Genomic DNA, 22,291 nt, shown 5'->3' with positions numbered 1-22,291 from the left:
AAGTTCACTCACAACATAAGGAATTGAAATAGACTAATCGGAAACCGTTATTCATCTAATCTCTCATAATAAATGTATTACATGGGTTGATCTCTAAAAAAAAATAAAAAAACAACATGGGTTGATAGATTATCGTGGAGAAATTAAATAAAATCACACATAACACTAAGAAATCCCGAGATACTCAGCTCCAATCTTTGCTGCTAAATGAATGACTTGTAATGGCATTCACAACAGCTTCCTGGGTCAGCTAAAAAATAGAAGGTTGGAGAAGGTATGGAGATAACATAGTACTGATGTCAATTTTTAATGGTTTAATTCTATAAATTTAATGCTATTAATTTTTAATACTATTTATTTAAAAAAAAAAAAAAAATTAAGCGATTTTAGAAAAAAAAAAAAAATATATATATATATATATTCAACATGAAAATTAAGTGTGAACTCTAGAAGAAACATCTGTAAGAATAATATTACAATGTGTCAATTACAAGTAGTAGAACAATTTTTTTTTTTTTTTTTTTGAAATGTCCATACAAGGGAAGGGGGAGGGGGGATTCGAACTAGTAACCTCTGCTTCATATGGCGTGGTTCACAGCCGATTGAACTACCCATTGGGACGAGCAGTAGAACAATCTTGCAATGCGTTTAATGCAATTGAATATAATACTATTAACTTAATTATTTTTTAATGCTATCAATTTTTAAGAAGTTTTGAGTCTATCAAAGAAAATCATAATTAAAGATATCAACCCCTATTTATGACAGTAAGGACAAATTTTTTCGTATCTTGTGTATAATATTAATATCATACTTTAATTGAAGGACTTTTATTTTTTTTTTTAGAAGAATAGAGCGATTATTATAGATAGCAAAACAACATTAAAAACAATGCTCTACAAAAATAATATCCGAAATAGAAAAGGGAATTTCCTTAATGAGCATTTTTTCCATGGTGAGAGATAGAGCTTCTTTTGCAAGGCGATGAGCTGCCTCATACTTTAATTGAAGCATTTAATTAAGAGTATTAACCATAATTAAATATTTATTTATTTTTTTAGGAAATAAATCTTTATTATCAATTATTATTTGGGGGCTTATTGGTGATTACCCTAATGCATAGAAATTTCCTCCAAATTGGTTTGGAAGAAATTTCCCCCAGGCTAGTCTATAAGTGTCAAATGTCATCGCTCACATGTTTTTTTTTTTAAGGACAAAAATTTCCTCCAAACGAGCCTGGAGGAAATATCATCCAACCCATGTAAAATAGTACCAAGTGTCTATAAACATTTAAAATGTACATTAAATTCTTAACCTCATTAATAGCAGTTTACTAACTGAAACTAAATTTAATGTGCCTTTTAAATGTTTATAGATACTTAGCACTATTTTTTTTTTTTTTTTGAGACATATCATACTCATTCATTGATAAAAGTTGCGAGCCTAAGCTCTTACAAACAGAGCAAAAAGCTCTGAAGTAAATCATAGCCGAAGCTAAAGATACAATCATCAACAATAGACCAAATCAACCAAAACACAGCATCCGCTAACCTATGACTAAATATCAGGTATAAAACTCATATCTGCATCAAACAGATACCATATAATGCATATGTAGCGCTTATTCCTCGGCATTGAGAGCAAAACTCCCAAGCCGATACTTATTTCTCGGCCTTGAGAGCAAAACCCCCAAGCCGATACTTATTCCTCGGCCTTGAGAGCAAAACCCACAAGTCGATACTCATCCTCCTCGACTCGAAAGCCAGGATAAATTTCACATCCACAACCCAAGGGTTTGGACCAGTAATAACGGGCAGCAACCGGGCGCAACAAAGCAGGAGGAGAAAGCATTATTACAAGCATAAATAAAACCATACAGGGAAATAAAGGGAACAATAAATCTAATGCAAGAAAAGAAATTACAGCAAAAAAACCAAATACAAGGAAACTCAAAGGAAATACAAAACAGAAAAACAACAATACAGGAAAATAAATGCGAAAAACACTCAAAGCGGGTCACGGCAGCCGGAGGAGGCCGATTGCGAGCTGGCCGGAAACTGCCGCGGAAGGTGGCACAAAAAGCTTGGTGCGGAAGGGGCTCATGAAAAGACCCGACAACAAACAGTGAGCAACGAAGCGAGCGCGGAGGAGATCGGCGGCACACACAAACAAACAGGGAGGGGGAGAGTTTGAGTGAAAACCCCCAAAAGCAGTACCCACCGAGAGAGAACACAAGCACAACAGAACAGAAAACACCAAAGACAGAAACAAGCCTAAAACAAAAATCGGGAAGCAAAGAAGGGAGGAGGGATGCAGGCAACGGGCATCCCTCCTCCCCTCAGGCGGCGGTGCTCTGGAGGGGGGCTTAGGATTTCACAAGGCTTAGTACTATTTTACATTGGTTGGAAGATATTTCCTCCAAACTCGTTTAGAGGAAATTTTGTCATTTTTTTAAATATTTTAACAGCCATTTATTGTCATTCCACTAATGTATGAACCCAAAAATGTTGAATGACATTTGTCACTTATTAGAGTGGGTGGAAGGAAATTTCCTCCAAATCAATTTGGAGGAAATTCGTGTCCTTAACTAATTGGCCTAATGATCGCTGGTTCCCTTTTTTAAATATAAAAACAAAAATTCACATGCAGCAGCTTCCCTATAAGTTTCCTAAATATTTGGATGTTACAATACTATCCAATGTATATAAGAAAGCTATAAAGCTTACATGTAGCATCCTTATGTATTATTTTAACACAAAAATATTTATTTCTCCTCTCTCATCTCTCACTTCTATGCATTTCATTGGGATTGCGTTGGAGATTTTCAATTTGACCTACAATGTTTTAAATTTTGCAATGCACCCCTCAAACTTTCAAATATTTGCAATTCGACCATTCCATCAGTCAAACCTGTTTTGACTGACGGACAGTGATCACGTGACTCGCACGTGATCACTGTTCGCCTTCTTTTTTTTTTTCTTTCCAAAATGCCCCCCATCTTCGACTCCGCTTCTCTCCACCACTACTCATCGTTCTCGTGCCAATCATCGCCTTTGCTTTCCTCTTCTTCGCAGTCCGTCCATTTCTCTCTCTCACCTCCGACCTCCAATGTCCTCCGACCCAACACGGTCAAGAAAAGCTGGGACTCGCACAACATCTTCCTAGTCCTCTTCGCTAATCCTTGTGGGATTTTCGACAGAAAAAATGACGATGGATTACACCCAAACGAAATCGCCAATGTTTCAAGTGCTTTAAACAAAACAAATGGAGAGACAGAGAGAGAGGTGTGGGTCACCGTGACCCATGCGGGTCTGGCGGCCAGACTCCGTGGGCCTCTAGTGAACGGTAGTGAGTTCAATTCTGTTTTCATTTTTATTTACTTGGATAAAGTTTTCAATATCACCAAATTGTCAGTGCAGTGCTGAAAGATTTTCTATCTAAATCTTCAGCTTTTCTATGGTCTCTTCCATCTCTTGAAGAATAGAAACAAGCTCAAGGTTTGATGCTTGACTCCTCTACAACTGCATAGCCAAATCGGCATTGGACTCTTTCTGAAACTTCAGTTCATCTTTTAGTTCCTTCTGAATATGGGATACACCTTCATCTTGAAATGATGAATCCTTGGTTGCTATTTGTTGGGCTGTTGGCTTCTCTGGTGAAAATTTCAATTGTTCTACTTCTTTCTTCAAACCATCAAGTTCTGTATATGCTGCTTAAAGCTCCATGTTTAGATTTTCTTGGTTTTTGAAGGAGAATTCCTTCCTCGGAATATCCAAATCAAGCATGATTTGTGGGTCGCCGTGACCCACGCGGGTCTGGCGGCCATTCCCAACCGAGACCCACTGCGGGTCACGGCGACCCATTCCTTCCTCAGAAGATGAAGATTTTGTTTTATTTTTATTTTTGAAGGTCTGAGAATGGGTAGGGGCATTTTGGTGAAGAAAGATGCATAAGTGATCACATGCGAGTCACGTGATCATTTTTTTGTTAGTCAAAACTGCTTTGACTGGGAGATAGGCCATTGCAAAAATTTTAAACTTTGGAGAGGTGCATTGCAAAAATTGAAACATTAAGGATCGAAGTGAAAACCGGCTTAAACTTTAGGGGTAAAGTGTATTTTTCCTCGAAAAAAAAAAAAAAATTATATATAATCATTAAAAATAAATTTCCTAATTATCATTAAGAAATAAATAAATTAGTCAATATTCTTTAATTAAAATCTTAGCTAGTAAGACTTCACGGGAAAATAAAAAATGAAATGATAAGACACATTTATAGCACCCCCTAAAGCAGGAAAATAAGCCACTTATATTGAATAAATTGGGAATTAAATGCTCAAATGAAGAAAAGTCTCAAAGTGGGGACAAGGATACCCTCAATATCAAAATCGGCCAGCATATGTACATCATATATGTAGTTGCATGCAGACAGTTGAATTTATTGTAGCAATAAAGGTGGAATGCCCATGCCCTTGATTACCAAAACCGGCCAATCAACTAGTCAAGGATAAACATGTCGGCAAATTAAACCAATAAGATTAGGACAACTCAAATATAGCTTAGGGAAAAATGTAAAATTAGTTCTTGTCGTTTACTTAATTTGCAATTAATTTTCTGTGGTATCAAAATGAACTCAACGGTTTTTGAGGTATGCCAAAAAAATAATTTAGTTCCTACAATCAATTTTTGTTCACTAACTTAATAGATTATGAAAGCGTTAAACATTAGAGTCAATAAAATTGTGATATATACTTATCATATTTAAGTCAGTGTCACACTAACGGAATCTATTAAATTAGTGAACAGAATTTAACTGTAAGAATTAATTTTTTTTACTTTTTTTTGGAATACCTCAAGAACCTTGGAGTCCATTTTTTGATACCACATGAAATTAATTGTAAATTAGGTAAACGACAATGACTAATTTCATATTTTTTTTCCCTCTAGTTTATAATGAATTGAAATAGACCCATTGGAAACCGTTGTTCATCTACTCTCTCATAATAAATGTATTAAACGACAAGGGTTGATGTCTCTTAAAAATTTAAAAAAAAAAATGGAACAACTTGGGTTGAAAGATTATCCCGATGATGGCAATAATGTAAATCTTTTGGGAGAAATTAAATAAAATCACACAACACTAATGAATCCTGAGATACTTAGCTCCAGTCTCTACTGCCAAACGAATGACCGGCATTCGCAACAGCTTCCCAGGTCGGCTATAAAATCGAGGGTTGGGAAAGATATGGGGATAACATAGTACTAATATCAAATTTTAATGGTTTAATTCTATGAATTGAATGCTATTAATTTTTAATACTATTTATCTTTTTTTAAAAAAAAATTAAGCGATTTTAGAAGAAAAAAAAAAATCAACGTGAAAATTAAGTGCGAACTCTAGAAGAAACAATTGCAAGTATTATTACAATGTGTCAATTACAAGCAATAGAACAATCTTACAATGCGTTTAATGCAATTGAAAATAATGCTATTAACGTAATTATTTTTTAATGCTATCACTTTTCAAGAAGTTTTGGAAAAAGATCCTCTCCATTTTAAATTCCCTCAATTTCCTCCATTTAGTGCATTTTGAAAGGTAGTATTGTGTTGTGCCAAATACTACTTAAATTAATAGATAATATTTAGTACGTTTTAACTCCCAAGTGCACAAGATCAAAACAATAGTATAGTGCAGCAAGTACGAGGTCGATGCCACGAGAATTGTGATTTTATTTAGAGTGAATTAAAAATATAAAATTGTCACAGATTTGATATTGTGAAAAGAAATAAAAAGATCTAAAGATAGATGAAAAGGTAAAAGTAGGGCTTTGATATCTACCACTAATTATATTTAGCTAATATATCAATATGCCAATATTTTGATCATGTTATGTATATCTAATGTTTGTCAACTTAAGGGCATGACATATACTCCTTAAGCTATAAATTTCCTTAAGCAACGAGTTAGGCATGACGTATACTCTAACTCTTTTCTTTTATAAGGAATTTAGCATGGTGTATACTAAGTTGTTCCTTAGAAAAATATATACTCTATGGAAATCGACAAACACACGAGGCCTAGGGCATGGGCATATACTCCTGGTTCCCCATGTTGATTAACCCAAGAACCGCGGTGTGGATTCTTTTGTTACTTTTATTAAACTCAGGACTCGGCCATCCAAATTGATTTAACTAACTAGTCCATACCACATGCATATGTTGATCAGGCACACACATATGAGGAATTCATGCAAGCAGGTATTAATCAAGTTAAATAGCACAACAAGATCATCACAAAGGCGCCAATATTGAAATATTAACTAAACATAACTAGGGCTTCAATCTAGCCCTACTAAATAAATTAGCTACACATAAAACTAATGTTAAACATCTTTATAAAAGAAAAGAAAAGAAAAGAAAAGAATAAACCCGAGACTTGAACTTGAAGAGCTCATATTCTTCTCCTTACAAAGCATACCTATTCTAAAGGCTTAAGGGTCTATTTATAGGCTTTAGAAGTCCTTGACAAACTAGTAAACCTAGGAATTTCGTAGGGTTTCAAAACCTATTACAATTAGGAGTTGGAAAACCCTAATGTGGAAAGAATAATACTCTAGCCGCCACTTGAGATGTCTCCTACGCACGGGTGCGATCAATCGCAACCCGTGTGCGCTCAATCACTCCTGGCCTGCTTCGTGCGATGTCTTCTCTAGTATTGCGCTCGATCGCAGTGTCATGGGCTCCCATTTTTTCCATCTTCTCACTTTAAGCCCAAATCTTCTAGATTTACTTCATTTTCTTCCAAAAGCCTACAAAAGTAAGGAAAATGCAAAAAAGAATTAAAATGACCTAATTTAACTAAAACCAAAGGATTAAAACATGCAAGTTAAGGGCTAAAAATATGAATATTTTAGCACTTAATACACCCCCAAACTTACATATTGCTAGTCCCTTAGCAGTACAAAACAAAATACAAGAAAGGAAAAATAGAAAATAAAAAGATAAATCTATCTTTCGTGGGATGTACGATTGCATTTAGCATATGCAACAAGCCTTTTAAACCTCTAGGAATTCCCTAGAGGACGAGTGAAGTCTCGTGAGGGTTTTCCAGAAATGTTACCCACAAACATCATGCCCAATTCATGTTATTCCAAAAATTAAAGCATCACTTCAAGATTATGATTTTCATTCATAAACAAACTTAAAAAGATGAACTCCATCTTCACAATGAATTGGAATCTCAAAATTCAATTACTTACAAAGGACATACTAAAACATCACAGGTTTGGAAACAGTGTCAAGTGAATTAGTACAAATTTATAAGGCTTCCAAATATTTCCAATATGCAATGTCTCCATATCTCAAAATTCACTAGAATCCCTATTAGAATGAACAACCATGGCATATATTATTATTTTTTTTTTTCTTCTCTCTTTTTTTTTTTTTTTCTTTGGTCAAGTTGTGCAATGTTGGTTCCCTTAAACTTTCTAATTGACCCTTGTAGCGAGTGTTAAGTCAATGACTCCCAAACCAGGTGGTTTTAGGGCATTGGGTGTAGAGACACCCCTAAAGACCTACTAACTCGAGTCAAAAAGGCTACAAAACCAACTAACCATGACATTGATCAAATCAACATTTTTCACCTTTTGACGTGAACACTCAATGCTTTGAGACAAGAGGTCCAGTTACTCAGTGAAAAGTCATCAATGATCATTTATTTCATATTTTCTCTCTCTTTTTTTTTTTCAATTATGCCAAAGTGTCCATTTAATAAATCATCCAGTTTCATTCAAAATGCAGAAACACACATATCAGACCTCATGTCATACCTCACAGATTATGTGCTAATGTGTTTTGTGTGATTAGATCAAACATGTGATCTTTTAACTATCCTTAACAAATAACCAAACTAACAAATTCACTCATCAGATCATGTCTTCAAAATATTAAGCTCACTGATGAATTCAAACCAAAATTCTTTTAGATCAACTTAAAATTTTAGGGCAAACATGAACATGCATAAATTTTTATTTTTATTTTTTTTTTCAAATAGACAAACAAACACACAAAACAACTAACATGAAATTGGGACAAAGTGTGTGAACAATCATGTGTGCCCATACCCCCAAACTTAAATGACACATTGTCCTCAATGTGTCTAAATAAAGGAAAGAGTGTTCCCAGGAGATGATCAACATGATCTTGGAAAGCATGGCTCATAGCACACCCCCAAACTTGAATCGAAGCACATTTGTCCCTGCAAAATAAGAAAACACAAAAACAAGTAAAATGAAACAAAACTAAAGATAAAAAGATGAAATGAAAACACACAAAGACAAAAATAAAATAACAACATAACTATAGGGTGATGTGTGTGTGATATGCGATGATGGTGGTGGCCGTAAGGAAGAAAAGGATGTGAGGAATGGGGGAAAGTGACCCACAATAGGTCACGTGGTCTGCTGCCCGAGTGCGCTCGATCGCACACATGCTGCGCTCGATCGCACTCGCGCAATGGAGTGCGTGTGTGGGTGAGGTGCGCTTGAACGCACACATGGTGCGTGTGATCGCACTGACAGAATGCAATGAAACCACAAGTGGAGACCTGCGCTCGATCGCATGCAGGTTGCGATCGATCGCAGTAACATAATGTGAAAACATGACAAAAAAACTTGAAACACTAAAACACTAAAGTAAAATAAAGCACAAAGGAAAACAAAAACAAAATATAAGTCAAACAAAATAAAATAAAACAAACAACAAAACACAAAGGATATGCTATGGGACGCCTCCCATGAGCGCTAAGTTTAACGTTTTCAACTAGACTGTGGCACTTTAAACTTGAAGCACCAATCTTTCCGTCTCTTGCACTAAAGAGAATGAATCTTTTCTGTTGCACGGTGCTTCTGAGTGTCTATAGATCGGGGAGGACCACTCTGAGTTTTCTCAAACAGTTTCTCATCTGGTGGGGAATCATGAACTGGAATATAGTAAGAAGAAAACTCAAGGAGCCTCTCTATCTTGATGTCCTCAATTTGCTCATATGGTAGCTTAAACAAACTTCTCTCCTGGTCTCTTAGTGTTTCGGGGATAAGAGCTGATGTTGAAGAAATCTCAGTGCTCTCTTCTTTTCCTTGATGTGACTCTTGTGGAACTTCGGCTTGCTCTTCCTTCTCCTCTTCCACTTGATTTTCCGCCACCTCTTCGCTCCTCAATGTGGTAATTGCTTGCTCATGATAGAAGGTGCACTCTTCCTCCATGTATTGTACATTGGGGTGTTCCATCAACTGCCTTTGACACTCTTCTTCTTGGTATTGGTGAGGCCTATTGATGCGGAATGTACTCAGCTCCTCGGCCAATTGTCCCATTTGTTCTTCTAGTCTTTGAATGTCTTGATCAATCTTTGCATTGAATTGTTGTTGATCAGCTGTAGATTGTAGTTGTGAAGTCACAAATTGTCGTAAAAGACTCTTCAGGTCCTCCTCTTCTAGGTCTTGGGCTGGTTGAACTGCTTCTTGTAAGGCAGACATTTTTGGAGGAGGTGGTTCTTCTTGATATTGTTGATGTGGAGAAGAGTCCAAACGATCATATATAGGAGATGGCTCCTCTTCTTGGTATTGTGGAGGCCAACAGGTGGAAGATAGCTTCTCTTGATATGCTTCTTCTTGTTTAAGACTATTACCTTTTGGATTGAAGTAGGTCTTCACCTCCTCAGATGCTTGATGTGTAGTCTCAATCAATCTATTTACCATATCTATAAGAGAAGGTGGTTCAGCCTGACATTGCTGTTGTGGAGCTGATTGAGAGGAATATGCATGATCATAGAATTGCTGATATGAGTGATGTTATAGTCCATGAGATTGTTGAACATGAATTCCGGGAGCTTGAGCGTGCCATGAGAGATTTGACTGTTGACTCCATGTTGGGTTATAGGAATCAAAATAGCGGTCGTTCCAAGGTCTAGAATATGTTGTGTTCTTATGCCCAAAAGTTTTGTTAGAAATTTGTCTTTTTGAAGGGCATTCTCTAACATGATGATAAGGGTCGTGGCATAAAGAACATGGTCCATGGGGCATCGGAATGCCTCCCCACATATGTGAAATTAAAAATAAAATGACAAAAAGAAGTTAAAATTAAAAAGGAAATAAAAACAAAATAAAAAATAAAAACTTACTAATATGCAAACTCGAATGACCCTGCATAAAACAAAAGAAAAAAATAAGATCTATAATTAGTGCAGTAACTGTGCTACTCTCTGAATGTGCGATCGATCGCACCGTGAGGTGTGCTCAATCGTAATGGTGCGCTCGATTGCCATCGTTGGGCGATCGATCTCACCTCCAGAGGCATAGAAATTGCAGAAAAGACTATAAAAACAAAAAATTTAAAACAAAAATAAACTAAGGAAAATAATTCCAAACAAAATCAAACAATCCCCGGCAACGGCGCCAAAAACTTGTTGTGCCAAATACTACTTAAATTAATAGATAATATTTAATACGTTTTAACTTGCAAGTGCACAAGATCAAAACAATAGTATAGTGCAGCAAGTATGAGGTCGATCCCACGATGATTGTGATTTTATTTAGAGTTAATTAAAAATATCAAATTGTCACAGATTTGATATTATGAAAAGAAATAAAAAGATCTAAAGTTAAATGAAAAGGTAAAGGTAGGGCTTTGATATCCACCACTAATTATATTTAGCTAATAGATCAATATGCCAATGTTTTGATCATGTTATGCATATCTAATGTTTGTCAACCTAAGGGCATGGCATAGACTACTTAAGCTATAGATTTTCCTAAGCAACAAGTTAGGCATGGCGTATACTCTAACTCTTTTCTTTTCTGAGGGATTTAGCATGGTGTATACTAAGTTTTTCCTTAGGAAAGCATATCAATATGCCAATGTTTTGATCAAGTTATGTCTATCTAATGTTTGTCAACCTAAGGGCATGGGTGTATACTCCTTAAGCTATAGATTTTTCTAAGCAACAAGTTAGGCATGGGTGTATACTCTAACTCTTTTCTTTCCTAAAGGATTTAGCATGGTATATACTAAGTTGTTCTTTAGAAAAGCATGTATTCTATGGAAATCGACAAACACATGAGGCATAGGGCATGGGTGTATACTCCCGGTTTCCCATGTTGATTAACCCAAGAATCCGGTGTGGATATCTCTTGTTACTTATGTTAAACCTAGGACTCGGTCATCCAAATTGATTTAACTAACTAGTCCATACCACATGCATATGTTGATCAGGCACACACACATGAGGAATTCATGCAAGCAGGTATTAATCAAGTTAAATAGCACAACAAGATCATCACAAAGGCGCAAATATTGAAATATTAACAAAACATAACTAGGGCTTCAATCTAGCCCTCCTAAATAAATTAGCTACACATAGAGTTGATGTTAAACATCTTCATAAAAGAAAATAAAGGAAAAGAATAAACCCGAGACTTAAACTTGAAGAGCTCCTATTCTTCTCCTTACAAAGCATACTTATTCTAGAGGCTTAAGGGTCTATTTATAGGCTTTAGAAGTCCTTGCCAAAGTAGTAAACCTAGGGATTTCGTAGAGTTTCAAAACCTATTACAATTGGGAGTTGGAAAACCCTAATATGAAAAGAATGACAATCTGGCCGCCACTTTATATGTCTCCTACGCACGGGTGCGATCGATCGCAACCGTGTGCGCTCGATCGCAGGTCTGCGATCGATCCTCTTCTAGCATGCGCTCGATCGCTCCTGGCCTGAATTGTGCTTTGTCTTCTCGATTACTGCGCTTGATCGCAGGTACCCTGTGATCGATCGCAGTGTTAGAGAGCTCCCAATTTTTCATCTTCTCTCTTTTGAGCCCAAATCATCTAGATTTACTTCATTTTCTTCCAAAAGCCTACAAAAGTATGAAAAACACAAAAATGAATTAAAATGACCTAGTTAACCAAAACCAAAGGATTAAAACATGCAAGTTAAGGGCTAAAAATATGAATATTTTAGCACTTATCAGATCCCTGTAAATCAAAATTATGACACTTATCTAGGGCTGCCCACCCTTGTGGGAAGATCACAGACGAGAGCTTTTACAAGCATCAGGGAACGAGTGTGGAAGCGTCTCCAGGATTGGAAGCTTAAATTTTTGTCTCAGGCGGGGAAAGAGATTTTATTGAAGGCAGTGATCCAAGCTAAGCTTACCTATTGCATGAGCGTCTTCCGGCTTCCAAAGGTATTATGTTCAGAAATTAATCCCTTAATGATGAAGGTTTTTTTGGGGCCATAAGGAGAAAGAAAAACTAATTCATTGGATGAGCTGGAGTAAAATGAGTTTTTCAAAGGCTAATGGAGGTATGGGTTTTCGTGATCTAAGGAATTTTAAGAAAGCCCTCTTGGCTAAGCAAATTTGGCACTGTGGAAAACACGAGATGGCTTAATTGCGAAGACTATGAAAGCTATGTACTACCCAAATTGTTCGGTGCTTGATGCTTCTTATGGGAAAAAAAACCTTCTTTTGTGTGGCATAGTATACAAAGCTCTAGTGATCTTGTCAGGGAGGGGTTGGTCTGGAGAGTTGGCAATGGGAAAACAATCCGCATTTGGAAGGATCGATGGCTCATTTCCCCGACCACCTATAGGGTGATTTCTTCTCCAAGGAAACTTGATTCTACATCAACTGTGAGCAAACTTATTGATGAGGACACGAAGTGGTGGAATTATGCAATGTTGGAACAGATTTTCTCTAAAGAGGAGATTATTTCTATTTAATCAATTCCGGTGAGTACTACGGATCAAGAGGATGCTCTTATATGGAGGGGGACGGCTAAGGGGTTTTTTCGGTAAGGAGTGTGTATCATATACAAAAGGACCGTAAGATGGTACACAAAGTGAAGGGATCCTCTCAGACTAGAAATAATACAATTTGGAGGAGCATTTGGCAACTCAATATACCAAATGCGGAGAGGCATTTTCTTTGGCGGGCTTGTCACAATTCCTTGCCCACTAGAGCGAATCTGTGCTCTCGCAAGGTTATAATGGACCCTAGCTGCCCGATATGCAAAAGAGAGCCTGAAACGGCTTTTCATACTTTGTGGCAATGTCCTTCGACGATCGATGTCTGAAGTGTAGGGTGTATTAATTTCCAGAAGAGTTGTTTTGAGGGGCCTGATTTTCTACATGTAGTTGAAGGGATGTTTAGCAAGTGTGATGGAAGGGAATTTCTCCAATTCGTGGGCATAGCCAGACGCATATGGCTTCGGCGAAATGAAGTCATCCACGGTGGGTCTTTTCTAAACCCGTCTACCCTTGTTAAACAAGCTATTCAGGCGACAGAGATTTTTCAAACACTGGCGGAGAGCAGGAAGACTAACCGGGCACCCACTAGAGAACCCATGGCTACTGCATGGAAGGTGCCTCCCCATGGTTGGTTCAACGCCCGTTCCCTCCTTCTCTCACTTTGGAAGCGACGGAGGCTTTCCACGAACTCCAACGATGGTTTCTGAAAGCAATGTAGAATAAAATGTGAGAGTGCGTGTAAGAAGAAGAAGCTCAAATTCAAAAAATAGGTTACAATTTTAAAATTGTGAAACCATTTTACAAAAAGTTTGTATACATTGATGAATGTAATGGGCCTTCTTAGGCCTGCTCTGTTGGTTGTTATTTGGGCTTATAGCCGACACACGTTGCATAACAATAATAACGACACATTAAAACTAACACACACAAAATTGACACTGTTTTGCAGAGAAGTTTTAGATCCGTTTCAGTAAAAGCATGAAAACGGACGTCATACATACACAACACTTGTACACAATCATTTGTTAGGGCTTTCCATTTATTATTACAGCAAGGCGGAGAGCGTGAAAGAAAGAAAAATGGACGGGGCAGGAGCGCCAGCTCAGCCGGCAGACGCCGAGATGACGGAGGCGCAGCCCGAGGCACAGCAGCATTCGGCGATGGGGGCGGAGAACATATCGGCGACGTTAAGTCACGGGGGGAAGTTTATTCAGTACAACATCTTCGGGAACATCTTCGAGGTCACTGCCAAGTACAAGCCCCCAATCATGCCCATCGGGAAAGGCGCATACGGCATCGTTTGGTCTCTCTCTCTCTCTCTCTCTCTCTCTCTCTCGCTTGTGAATTTCGCAGCTTTTTCTGATTTTGAGAATTTTTGTATCGGTTTATTTCTGTGTAGCTCCTCGTTGAACTCGGAGACGAACGAGCACGTGGCGATAAAGAAGATCGCGAATGCGTTCGACAACAAGATCGACGCCAAGAGGACTCTCCGGGAGATCAAACTGCTTCGCCACATGGATCATGAAAACGTCAGTGAGTGATTATATTTCTTCTTTAAATGCCATTTTTCGGTGAATTTCACCTTTTTGTTTGTTAATTCATTGAGTTATCGATTCTCTTTTACTGGATTGAAATGTGTTATTCTATACTTGAATTGGCGGATACTGATTAGGGCTTGAGTACTAGTTAATGAGAACAGCAATGTGTTGGTAGACACGTGTTGAAGATTAGGATAAGCTGAAGAGGAAACCCTAAAGAATGGTATCCGTGTGATTAATATGGAGGTAAATCAAACCACATTGAAAGTGAATGTTATTTTTAGGTAGCTTTCCGAATTCGAAATGATTTGTTTGTGTGCATTAATGTTTTTATCCTCTTATAATCCATCGTTCATCCGAGTAGAACTACAGTAAGTGCATCAGCAAGTACAAAGCACAGTCTTTGTCTTGGTTTCTTCCTTGTATACCTTCAGTGTAGTGAGGAATATCCCCCTTTTTTCCTTTTTTAGGCTATCTTTTAAAATATTTGATTCTATCAATCCAAAAATAAGACTCTAATAATGCAAAGTAGAGTCCTCAAATCAAGTTGAACATGATTAATGACACGGGATAATATTTGTCAGATATTCTTCGTTAGCATTTCTGATATGACAAGTTAGGATTACTTATGCTGTGACATTGCGTTGTGGGAAGCTTCTTGAGCAACAGCTCAATAAATGAGCTATAATCATTGTGGCCTAACCAGATGACTCTAACCCATTTCCACTGTTCTTGTTTTTCGATAGGAGTATGAGACCAGATGGTAAAAATTACTGCATGTTTGGTAAAGTCTTTAAGAAGTGTTTTGCGTTGTGTTTTGAAAACGTGAAAATTGAGAGAAGTATTTTTGCTAGAGGCTACATTTGAAAAGTACTACCTGTGGGGTTCACAGAAAATCAATTTGTTTGGTAAACTCTTTTTGTGTGTATTTCTTATAAGTGTTTTCAAAAAAATTTAAAGAAACAAAACCAAACCCACTCTCCTCTGCTGGGGGTAGCCGCGCAGCAACCCCCCTTTCTTCCATGGTGCAGCCACCCTCTCTACTCTGTTGGGGTAGCTATGCGGCCACCTCTCTCTCTCTCTTTTATTTTTTTTTTATACATAACAAGCCAGCCTCCCCATCTGAAAAAAAATGATGAATGATAATTTATTAGAAAATGGAGAAAGTCTCATGCAGACGAAAAGTATACAAGAGAAGCAACCACCTTAATGGGGTCTAAAATCTAAAAGCTAATAAGATCTACAAGATTAGAGGAATAGAAATTAGAAACATAAGTTACAACCCAATCTAAGAGGGCACTCAAGGAGGATTTTAGTTGAGGCACATTCGACTCGCTTTCTTCAAAAAGACGATGATTTCTTTATCTCCAAATGTTCCACATTAGTAAAATATGAACCACCCTAAAAAAATTCGGATTCCAATGGACATAAGGGCCGAAATAGTCTATGTAATCTGACATTAATGCCTCTTTGTCCCGAGCTATTGAATAGAGTTCTGGAAATAGGGAATTGAAACTCACTTCTCCACACCACACATCCTGCCAAAAATGAAGGTGAGATCCATCCCCTACTCTATAGGAGACCAAGTTCGAGAAACGCCCTCTGCCATTTCTAATATTCCTCCAAAGACCCACCCCATATGGCACTCAAGATTCCTCATAACACCAGCCCCCTCTCTGGATCTCATGCTTCTCCACAATCACGTCTCCAAAAGGAATTCTCTTCCTGAGTGAATCTCCAAAGCCTTTACCCAGCAAAGCTTTATTAAACAACATGGGATTTTTCACTCCCAACCCTCTACTAGGAGTTGGGGAGCAAACTGTCTTCCATTTCACTAGATGGATCTTATGCTCTCCATCAAAGCCATCCCAAAGGAAGTTCCTTTGAATGCGCTCCAATCTTCTAGCTATACCAACCTGTAAGTAGAAGAAGGACTAGAAGTACGTAGGTAAGCTGGCAAGCATGCTCTTGATAAGGGTAAGGCTCTACACCTGAAAAAATAAACATGTGTTTTTAAAATATTCCTATAAGGTGTGGGAAGTTTTCTAAAAAGGGTTTTGTCTTTTTGAAAGAATTTTGTGGTTTATTTTGAAAAGTGTGCTCGTTGTGAGAGCCTTATCTGAAACTCATTCAGTAATTATGTATAAAAAGTGCTTCAATATTTTTATAAGTAATTCAATCTTATTTGAAAGAGCAAATGGGCGCAACCCAAGTACATAGAGAGTATATAAGAGAGACACCACTTAAGGGGAGGAGAAAGAACACAAATCCAAAAATTCCTGAAAATTAGAAAAGCAAAAACTACTATTAGCAGTCATCTACCCATAAAGGGATCTGAACATCATATCATTTAATTCTACCACTATTCTCACACATCTTCAAAGTTTCAGAAGTTGTGTTCTCTCCAAATGCACCACATTACACAAAACACAAAGGGGGCCATCCTCCAGGCTTCTAATTTGTGGTAGCTACCAAATTGGCTTCTCTAACCCACCAATAACTCCACTATCCATTGGGACATTACCCACTCTATCATACAAAAAAAAAAAAAGAAAAAAAGAAAAATTGAAGCCCACAAGACTGGCTACTTAGCAATGGAGCAACAGATGATCAATGGACTCCCCATTCTTCTTAAACATGCAACACCAATCCATTACTATGACTTGCCAAACGTGGCCTAAAATTTTGAACAAAATCCTCATTATGAATTTTGGGCGTTTTCTATTTTTTCTTAGGTGAACAGATATCATCATTTCATGTAGATGGAACTCATTTGAGTAAGGTCTGTATGACCATTTTGGTTGTTAGGACTGGTGAAACTTTCTCCGTATTTGTAGGCTTGCATACTGCCAATTTAAGTTTGCTAAAGTCTTGAGAAACGCTGACTACTGCATGATTACACTATCTTTGGGCAATTACATGCAAAAATTAATTAACTTTGACTTTTTACCAGTTTGGGAAGATTGTAACACAAAATGTAATAACATGATTCATTAGGTTTACCAAAGGTAATTGTATTTAGTAAGATGGTAGCAATTATGATAGCCTATTCCAAGTTTTTTTTCTGCCATATAATTACATGATGCCGACCATATTTTTTTGTCTTACCTATGCAAATGAGCTCTAGCTCAAATGGCACCTCCTCCCTTGTAAGGACAAGTTGGGGGTGAGGTCATGCCTTCAGGACATGTCGGGTGCATGTATTACTTACCAATTAATTTCTTTTAAAAAAATTGATTCTTGTTTTACCTGTTTAATAAATCATAGCAAGTTTACAATATGGTTGGTAATCATCTTTTTTGCTATTATTTTGGTCATGTCCATTTATTCTCATACGCCCTTCCCCCCAAACCCACCGAAGATGGGGGAAAAAGAACCTCCTGTAAGAGACATCTGAATATGGCTCTGCAAAAGTTCCTTTAATTAATATTGCTTAAATTTGTCTTGCAGGTTGTTGCAATCAGGGATATAATACCACCCCCACAGAGGGATACTTTTAATGATGTCTATATCGCATATGAGCTAATGGACACTGACCTGCACCAAATTATTCGCTCCAATCAAGCATTGTCTGAGGAGCATTGTCAGGTTCTATATCTAAGCATTTAGTTATGTTTAGGTTGCTACTGTGTCTGCTGTATGGATCACTATTTTGTTGCCTGTACTTGGGACACTGCACCCCCCACCCCTTTTTCACTTAGTGGAATACTCCTTCACTCAAAGAAGCGTTTTTTCTAATATGGCTTGGGGATGGACTGCATTAAATTAGTTTATTAATTTGCTCCTTTAGGGTCATACTTCAAGCAAAAGGAGGGCCACTGTATCCTTTCTTACTTCCCTTAACATTTGCTTCACCTTCATTTCCTTTATTTTTTAATTTTTTTTCTCTTTGGTAAAAATGAATGATATTTTTCTTTATCAGTGTTGTCATTTTCTTCATTATATGTGACATCATTGCACATGAATTGAAAACCTGATGATGCAAAACGAAAGTGGTATCATTCTCAATGAAAAGATTGTTTATAACCTTCTTGAATTGTTCATTAATGAATTTATCAGCTAGCTGGTAAAAAGTCAAAAGAATCAAAGCATGGCCGCGAGGGATTAGAACGCACAACTTTAAATCTTTCTGATGCTGGACGCGACCGTGTCCATTTCTTGTGGTCTTAGATATGCTATGTGAAAACCCATTACTAAAGAACATTAGTACCAAAACAGAATGGTTCTGTTGACAAAAGCCTTATCTGATGATGAGCTTCGAAGGGACTAAAATCTCATCTTGAGTTAGGAGTGGAAAATTTCTTACAGTAACTTCTTGTGTCTGATTAGACCCACATGATACATTACCAATCAAAGTTGCTTGGAAATTTTTAGCACTTTTTTTTTTAATATAAGGACATTAATTCAACTCATGTAAACTGGAAGTGTACTAGAGAAAACACCCAGCAAATCAAGAACAAAAATCTGCATAGCTAGAGACACGGGGTAAGGCAGTAGCAGAGTTTGCACACAAAAAGCTGACCCCATTTTTAGCACATGTAATGGTTAGGTGTTGTCCTCATAGAGATTGGTTGTTAAGAAGGCTGTGGAACCTTAAATATTTCTTTGCCTGTGATAAAGGTGACTGAATTTTTTTTTTTTTTTTTTTTTAAAGATATCATTAATAGCGTAACGCACTCAAGTACACAGAAAGTATACATGAAAAGCCACCTAACTCTAGTGATAAGGTGATTGAATGGTGCAATGCTGCATTAAATCAAGATGAGAAACATCATATGACATGTTTTCTATGCCCAGACTTAGGCTGGTTGTTTTTTCTATTCTTCTTCTTCTTAGTTTTTATTTTTTTATTTTTTTAAACTATGGCATTGGCATGTTCAACTTTAAAAGTTTCTTGCTTCTTTCTTTTCCTTTTGTGTCTTCCACTTTTTATTTTGATTTTCAAAGTTCACCATATCTATCAGCCACGGATTATAGTAACTGCTACTGTTCAATGTTTTATGCAGTATTTCCTGTATCAGATCCTCCGTGGACTGAAATACATACATTCTGCAAATGTGCTGCACAGGGACTTAAAACCCAGCAATCTTCTTTTAAATGCCAATTGTGACTTAAAAATATGTGATTTTGGACTAGCTCGTGTCACCTCCGAAACTGATTTTATGACAGAATATGTCGTCACAAGATGGTACCGTGCACCAGAGCTGTTATTGAACTCTTCAGATTACACTGCAGCTATTGATGTATGGTCAGTTGGTTGTATTTTCATGGAATTGATGGATCGAAAGCCCTTATTTCCTGGCAGAGATCACGTGCACCAGCTACGTTTGCTTATGGAGGTAATCCTATGTGCCTCATTTATAGTGTTATATTGTTAGTTTCTAGAAGAATTAGGATCATTAGAAATCTGGTAATTCCAACTACAATTTCTCTTATACTTGTTGCTTTTAATTCAAGAAGACCCGGTAATTTTCCTTAATCTTTTCTTAAGGCTTAAAAGTTTTATATAAATTGTACACTAAATTTGGCACTGACGAAATTGTGGTTGCATTTTTAGAGTCTTTGTACAGCATTCCTTTGATGGCATTCTTCCACCCCACCTTTTATTGAACCGCATACTTTTTCAAATGCATGTAATCATAAGTATGAAATGTTTACATCTTCATGTGCATATGAAAATGCATAATCCGATCTTCATGCTCTTACAAAACAAACATATGATCATGTGTCAGTACAATTAATGGCACTAAATCTTGCAGCTGATTGGCACCCCATCAGAGTCTGACTTCGGATTCTTAAATGAAAATGCTAAACGATATATTCGGCAACTCCCACTTCACCGTCGGCAGTCCTTCACTGAAAAGTTTCCACATGTTCATCCCGCAGCTATTGATCTTGTTGAAAAGATGTTAACATTTGATCCCAGACAGAGGATTACGGGTGAGTTTATGTTCCTAATGTTGTGTGCATAAAAATACAAGTCTCAACTCAAATCAACTAAGCCTTGCATTATGCTACTAGTCTAATTGTAAAAGTCATACCACATATTTTTACCCTTTTCTATGCTGTATTGGCTGGGATAACTTTTTTGTGTTTTCCAATTTTTTTATTCCTTAGCTCCATTTTTTGTTTTTGCCATTCCAAGTTGTTTGAAGGAACATCGTGTAAGCCATCAAGAACCTTTCGAATGACAGCTTTGATTCAAAAGAATTTTAAAAGGCCAATCACATATGTTAGAAGTCTTTTCATCATTTTTATTTTTAACTTAAGTCACACGAGAAGGAAAAATAATTTTTTTTGTTAATATTAAATGAATTGTTAGAAACATTCAACTATAGGTTGTTAGTTTCTGTTTGGTCAATTCTTTGGGATCCATTGCCTCTACAAATGGAACAGACAAAAAGATAGAATTAGACCTATTCCCAAAATTGACCTTTTGGATGTTCCTCACCAATCGTGTTCCCTTCCATTGTGAGGCTGAGAACTGCTTCTAGTTCTCTTATCATAGTTTTATTTTATTTATTATAGTATATTAATTTTAAGTTCAAAATATTGCATAAATTTCTTTGTACGTGTATATAGATGTATTATCTAAGTATATTATGGACATGTTTGACCAAAAAAAAATGTTAATAGGTTTTTTGACATATTACATCAATATGCCAGTCTGTTGTGCATTTGATAATACCGTATTTGTTTAAATGTATGGATTGGCTTGACCTAGGCATCTCACTTTGTTTAGGCTAATTAAGGTTTTCTAAAGCTTTTTAACGTTTTTGGTTTGAGATATCTTAGTCTCTGTGGTGTTCTTACTTATGAAAGTGCTGCGGTATATGCCAATAAATCCATAACCGACTCATAAGGTTATGACGTTTTGTTGACTATATATAGGAGACATGCCTTCTGACCAACGGTGTTAATATTAGGAAAATCAAGGCCTGTGACAATAGTTGGTGAAATTTATGTGTAAAAAATTCAGCAATTCGAAAGGACTAGTTTTCTCAGGAATGCCCAATCTAACATCATTCCCATTTGTCTCATGACCCCAAATACCATGGTAAGCAACATTAAGGAGATATTAGATGCTGGTGGGTGACTCATTAAGGATATATCAGATGCTGCACATCATTGATGTATCTGCCACATTGTTGGACACGTCCCAAGGGATGCATCAAGATCCCTAATTATATATGATCCCACTTGGAAAATATCTTATTTTCCTTTGAAAATTTTAGGGAGACATCTGAAACAAAGACTCAAAGTTCAATTTCATTCCAAGTTCAACCATAGTTATTTTCAATAATCTTTTGATGCTGTATGCAAATCTTGCCATTCGGAATATTCATATTCATACAGGACTTGATCTTTTGCCATGGTTTTTGCGCTTTATAAGGGTTTTGCACATAAATCTGGCATGAGAACCTTGTCCATTGTGTCCATGGCACTATTTTTCTGAATGACTCATTAAATCCGTGGAAGTTTTGTGCTTGCCGCTGTAAGAGTGTTTGTTTAATCATTTATTTGCAAGGTTAAGAACTCTGACATGTAATTTTCTGTTTCCCGACAGTTGAAGACGCATTGGCTCATCCCTACTTAACATCACTGCACGATATCAGTGATGAGCCTGTTTGCACGACTCCCTTCAGCTTTGACTTTGAGCAGCATGCACTGACTGAGGAACAGATGAAGGAGTTGATCTACCGAGAGGCTCTTGCATTTAACCCCGAGTATCAACACCAGTAAGGAGTGAGTGATGCAGTGGGGATTTGATCAAAAAGTTTGGTCACTGGGTGATTGATTTCTTCATGTATATATGTTCCATTCCAAACTGGGTGGCTCTGGAGTTTATTTTTTAATGGGCAGAATTCAGGGACTGGAACAATTGTAATGATGTTTGTATCGGCTCTTTTCCACTTCATGGTTGAGAAATTTATTGGATCGAGCCAACTTCCGGTGTC

General features: G+C 37.0%; 1 protein-coding gene across 1 annotated transcript; it reads left to right on the top strand.

The window, feature by feature from the left end:
- The first annotated feature begins 13,783 nt into the window (after positions 1-13,783).
- LOC132179549 (mitogen-activated protein kinase homolog MMK1) lies at positions 13,784-22,291 on the top strand. The gene is made up of 6 exons (XM_059592288.2): positions 13,784-14,098; positions 14,195-14,324; positions 17,784-17,921; positions 19,340-19,672; positions 20,093-20,273; positions 21,901-22,291. Exons 1-6 carry the CDS (start codon positions 13,875-13,877, stop codon positions 22,074-22,076), a joined length of 1,182 nt encoding a protein of 393 aa, XP_059448271.1. The 5' UTR covers positions 13,784-13,874; the 3' UTR covers positions 22,077-22,291.

This window comes from Corylus avellana, chromosome 4 (assembly GCF_965113065.1).
Source record: "Corylus avellana chromosome 4, dhCorAvel1.hap1.2, whole genome shotgun sequence".
Lineage (NCBI taxonomy): Eukaryota > Viridiplantae > Streptophyta > Magnoliopsida > Fagales > Betulaceae > Corylus > Corylus avellana.
Note: the sequence above shows the minus strand (reverse complement) of the source record. Positions and strands in the feature narration are given on the sequence as shown.

Bases quoted from the DNA above. Each gene is read 5' to 3' on its own strand.
- LOC132179549 (XM_059592288.2), top strand. From the start codon at position 13,875: ATGGACGGGGCAGGAGCGCCAGCTCAGCCGGCAGACGCCGAGATGACG. The intron at 14,099-14,194 runs GTCTCTCTCTCT...ATTTCTGTGTAG, and splicing joins GGCGCATACGGCATCGTTTG to CTCCTCGTTGAACTCGGAGA. The intron at 14,325-17,783 runs GTCAGTGAGTGA...TTTGTCTTGCAG, and splicing joins GCCACATGGATCATGAAAAC to GTTGTTGCAATCAGGGATAT.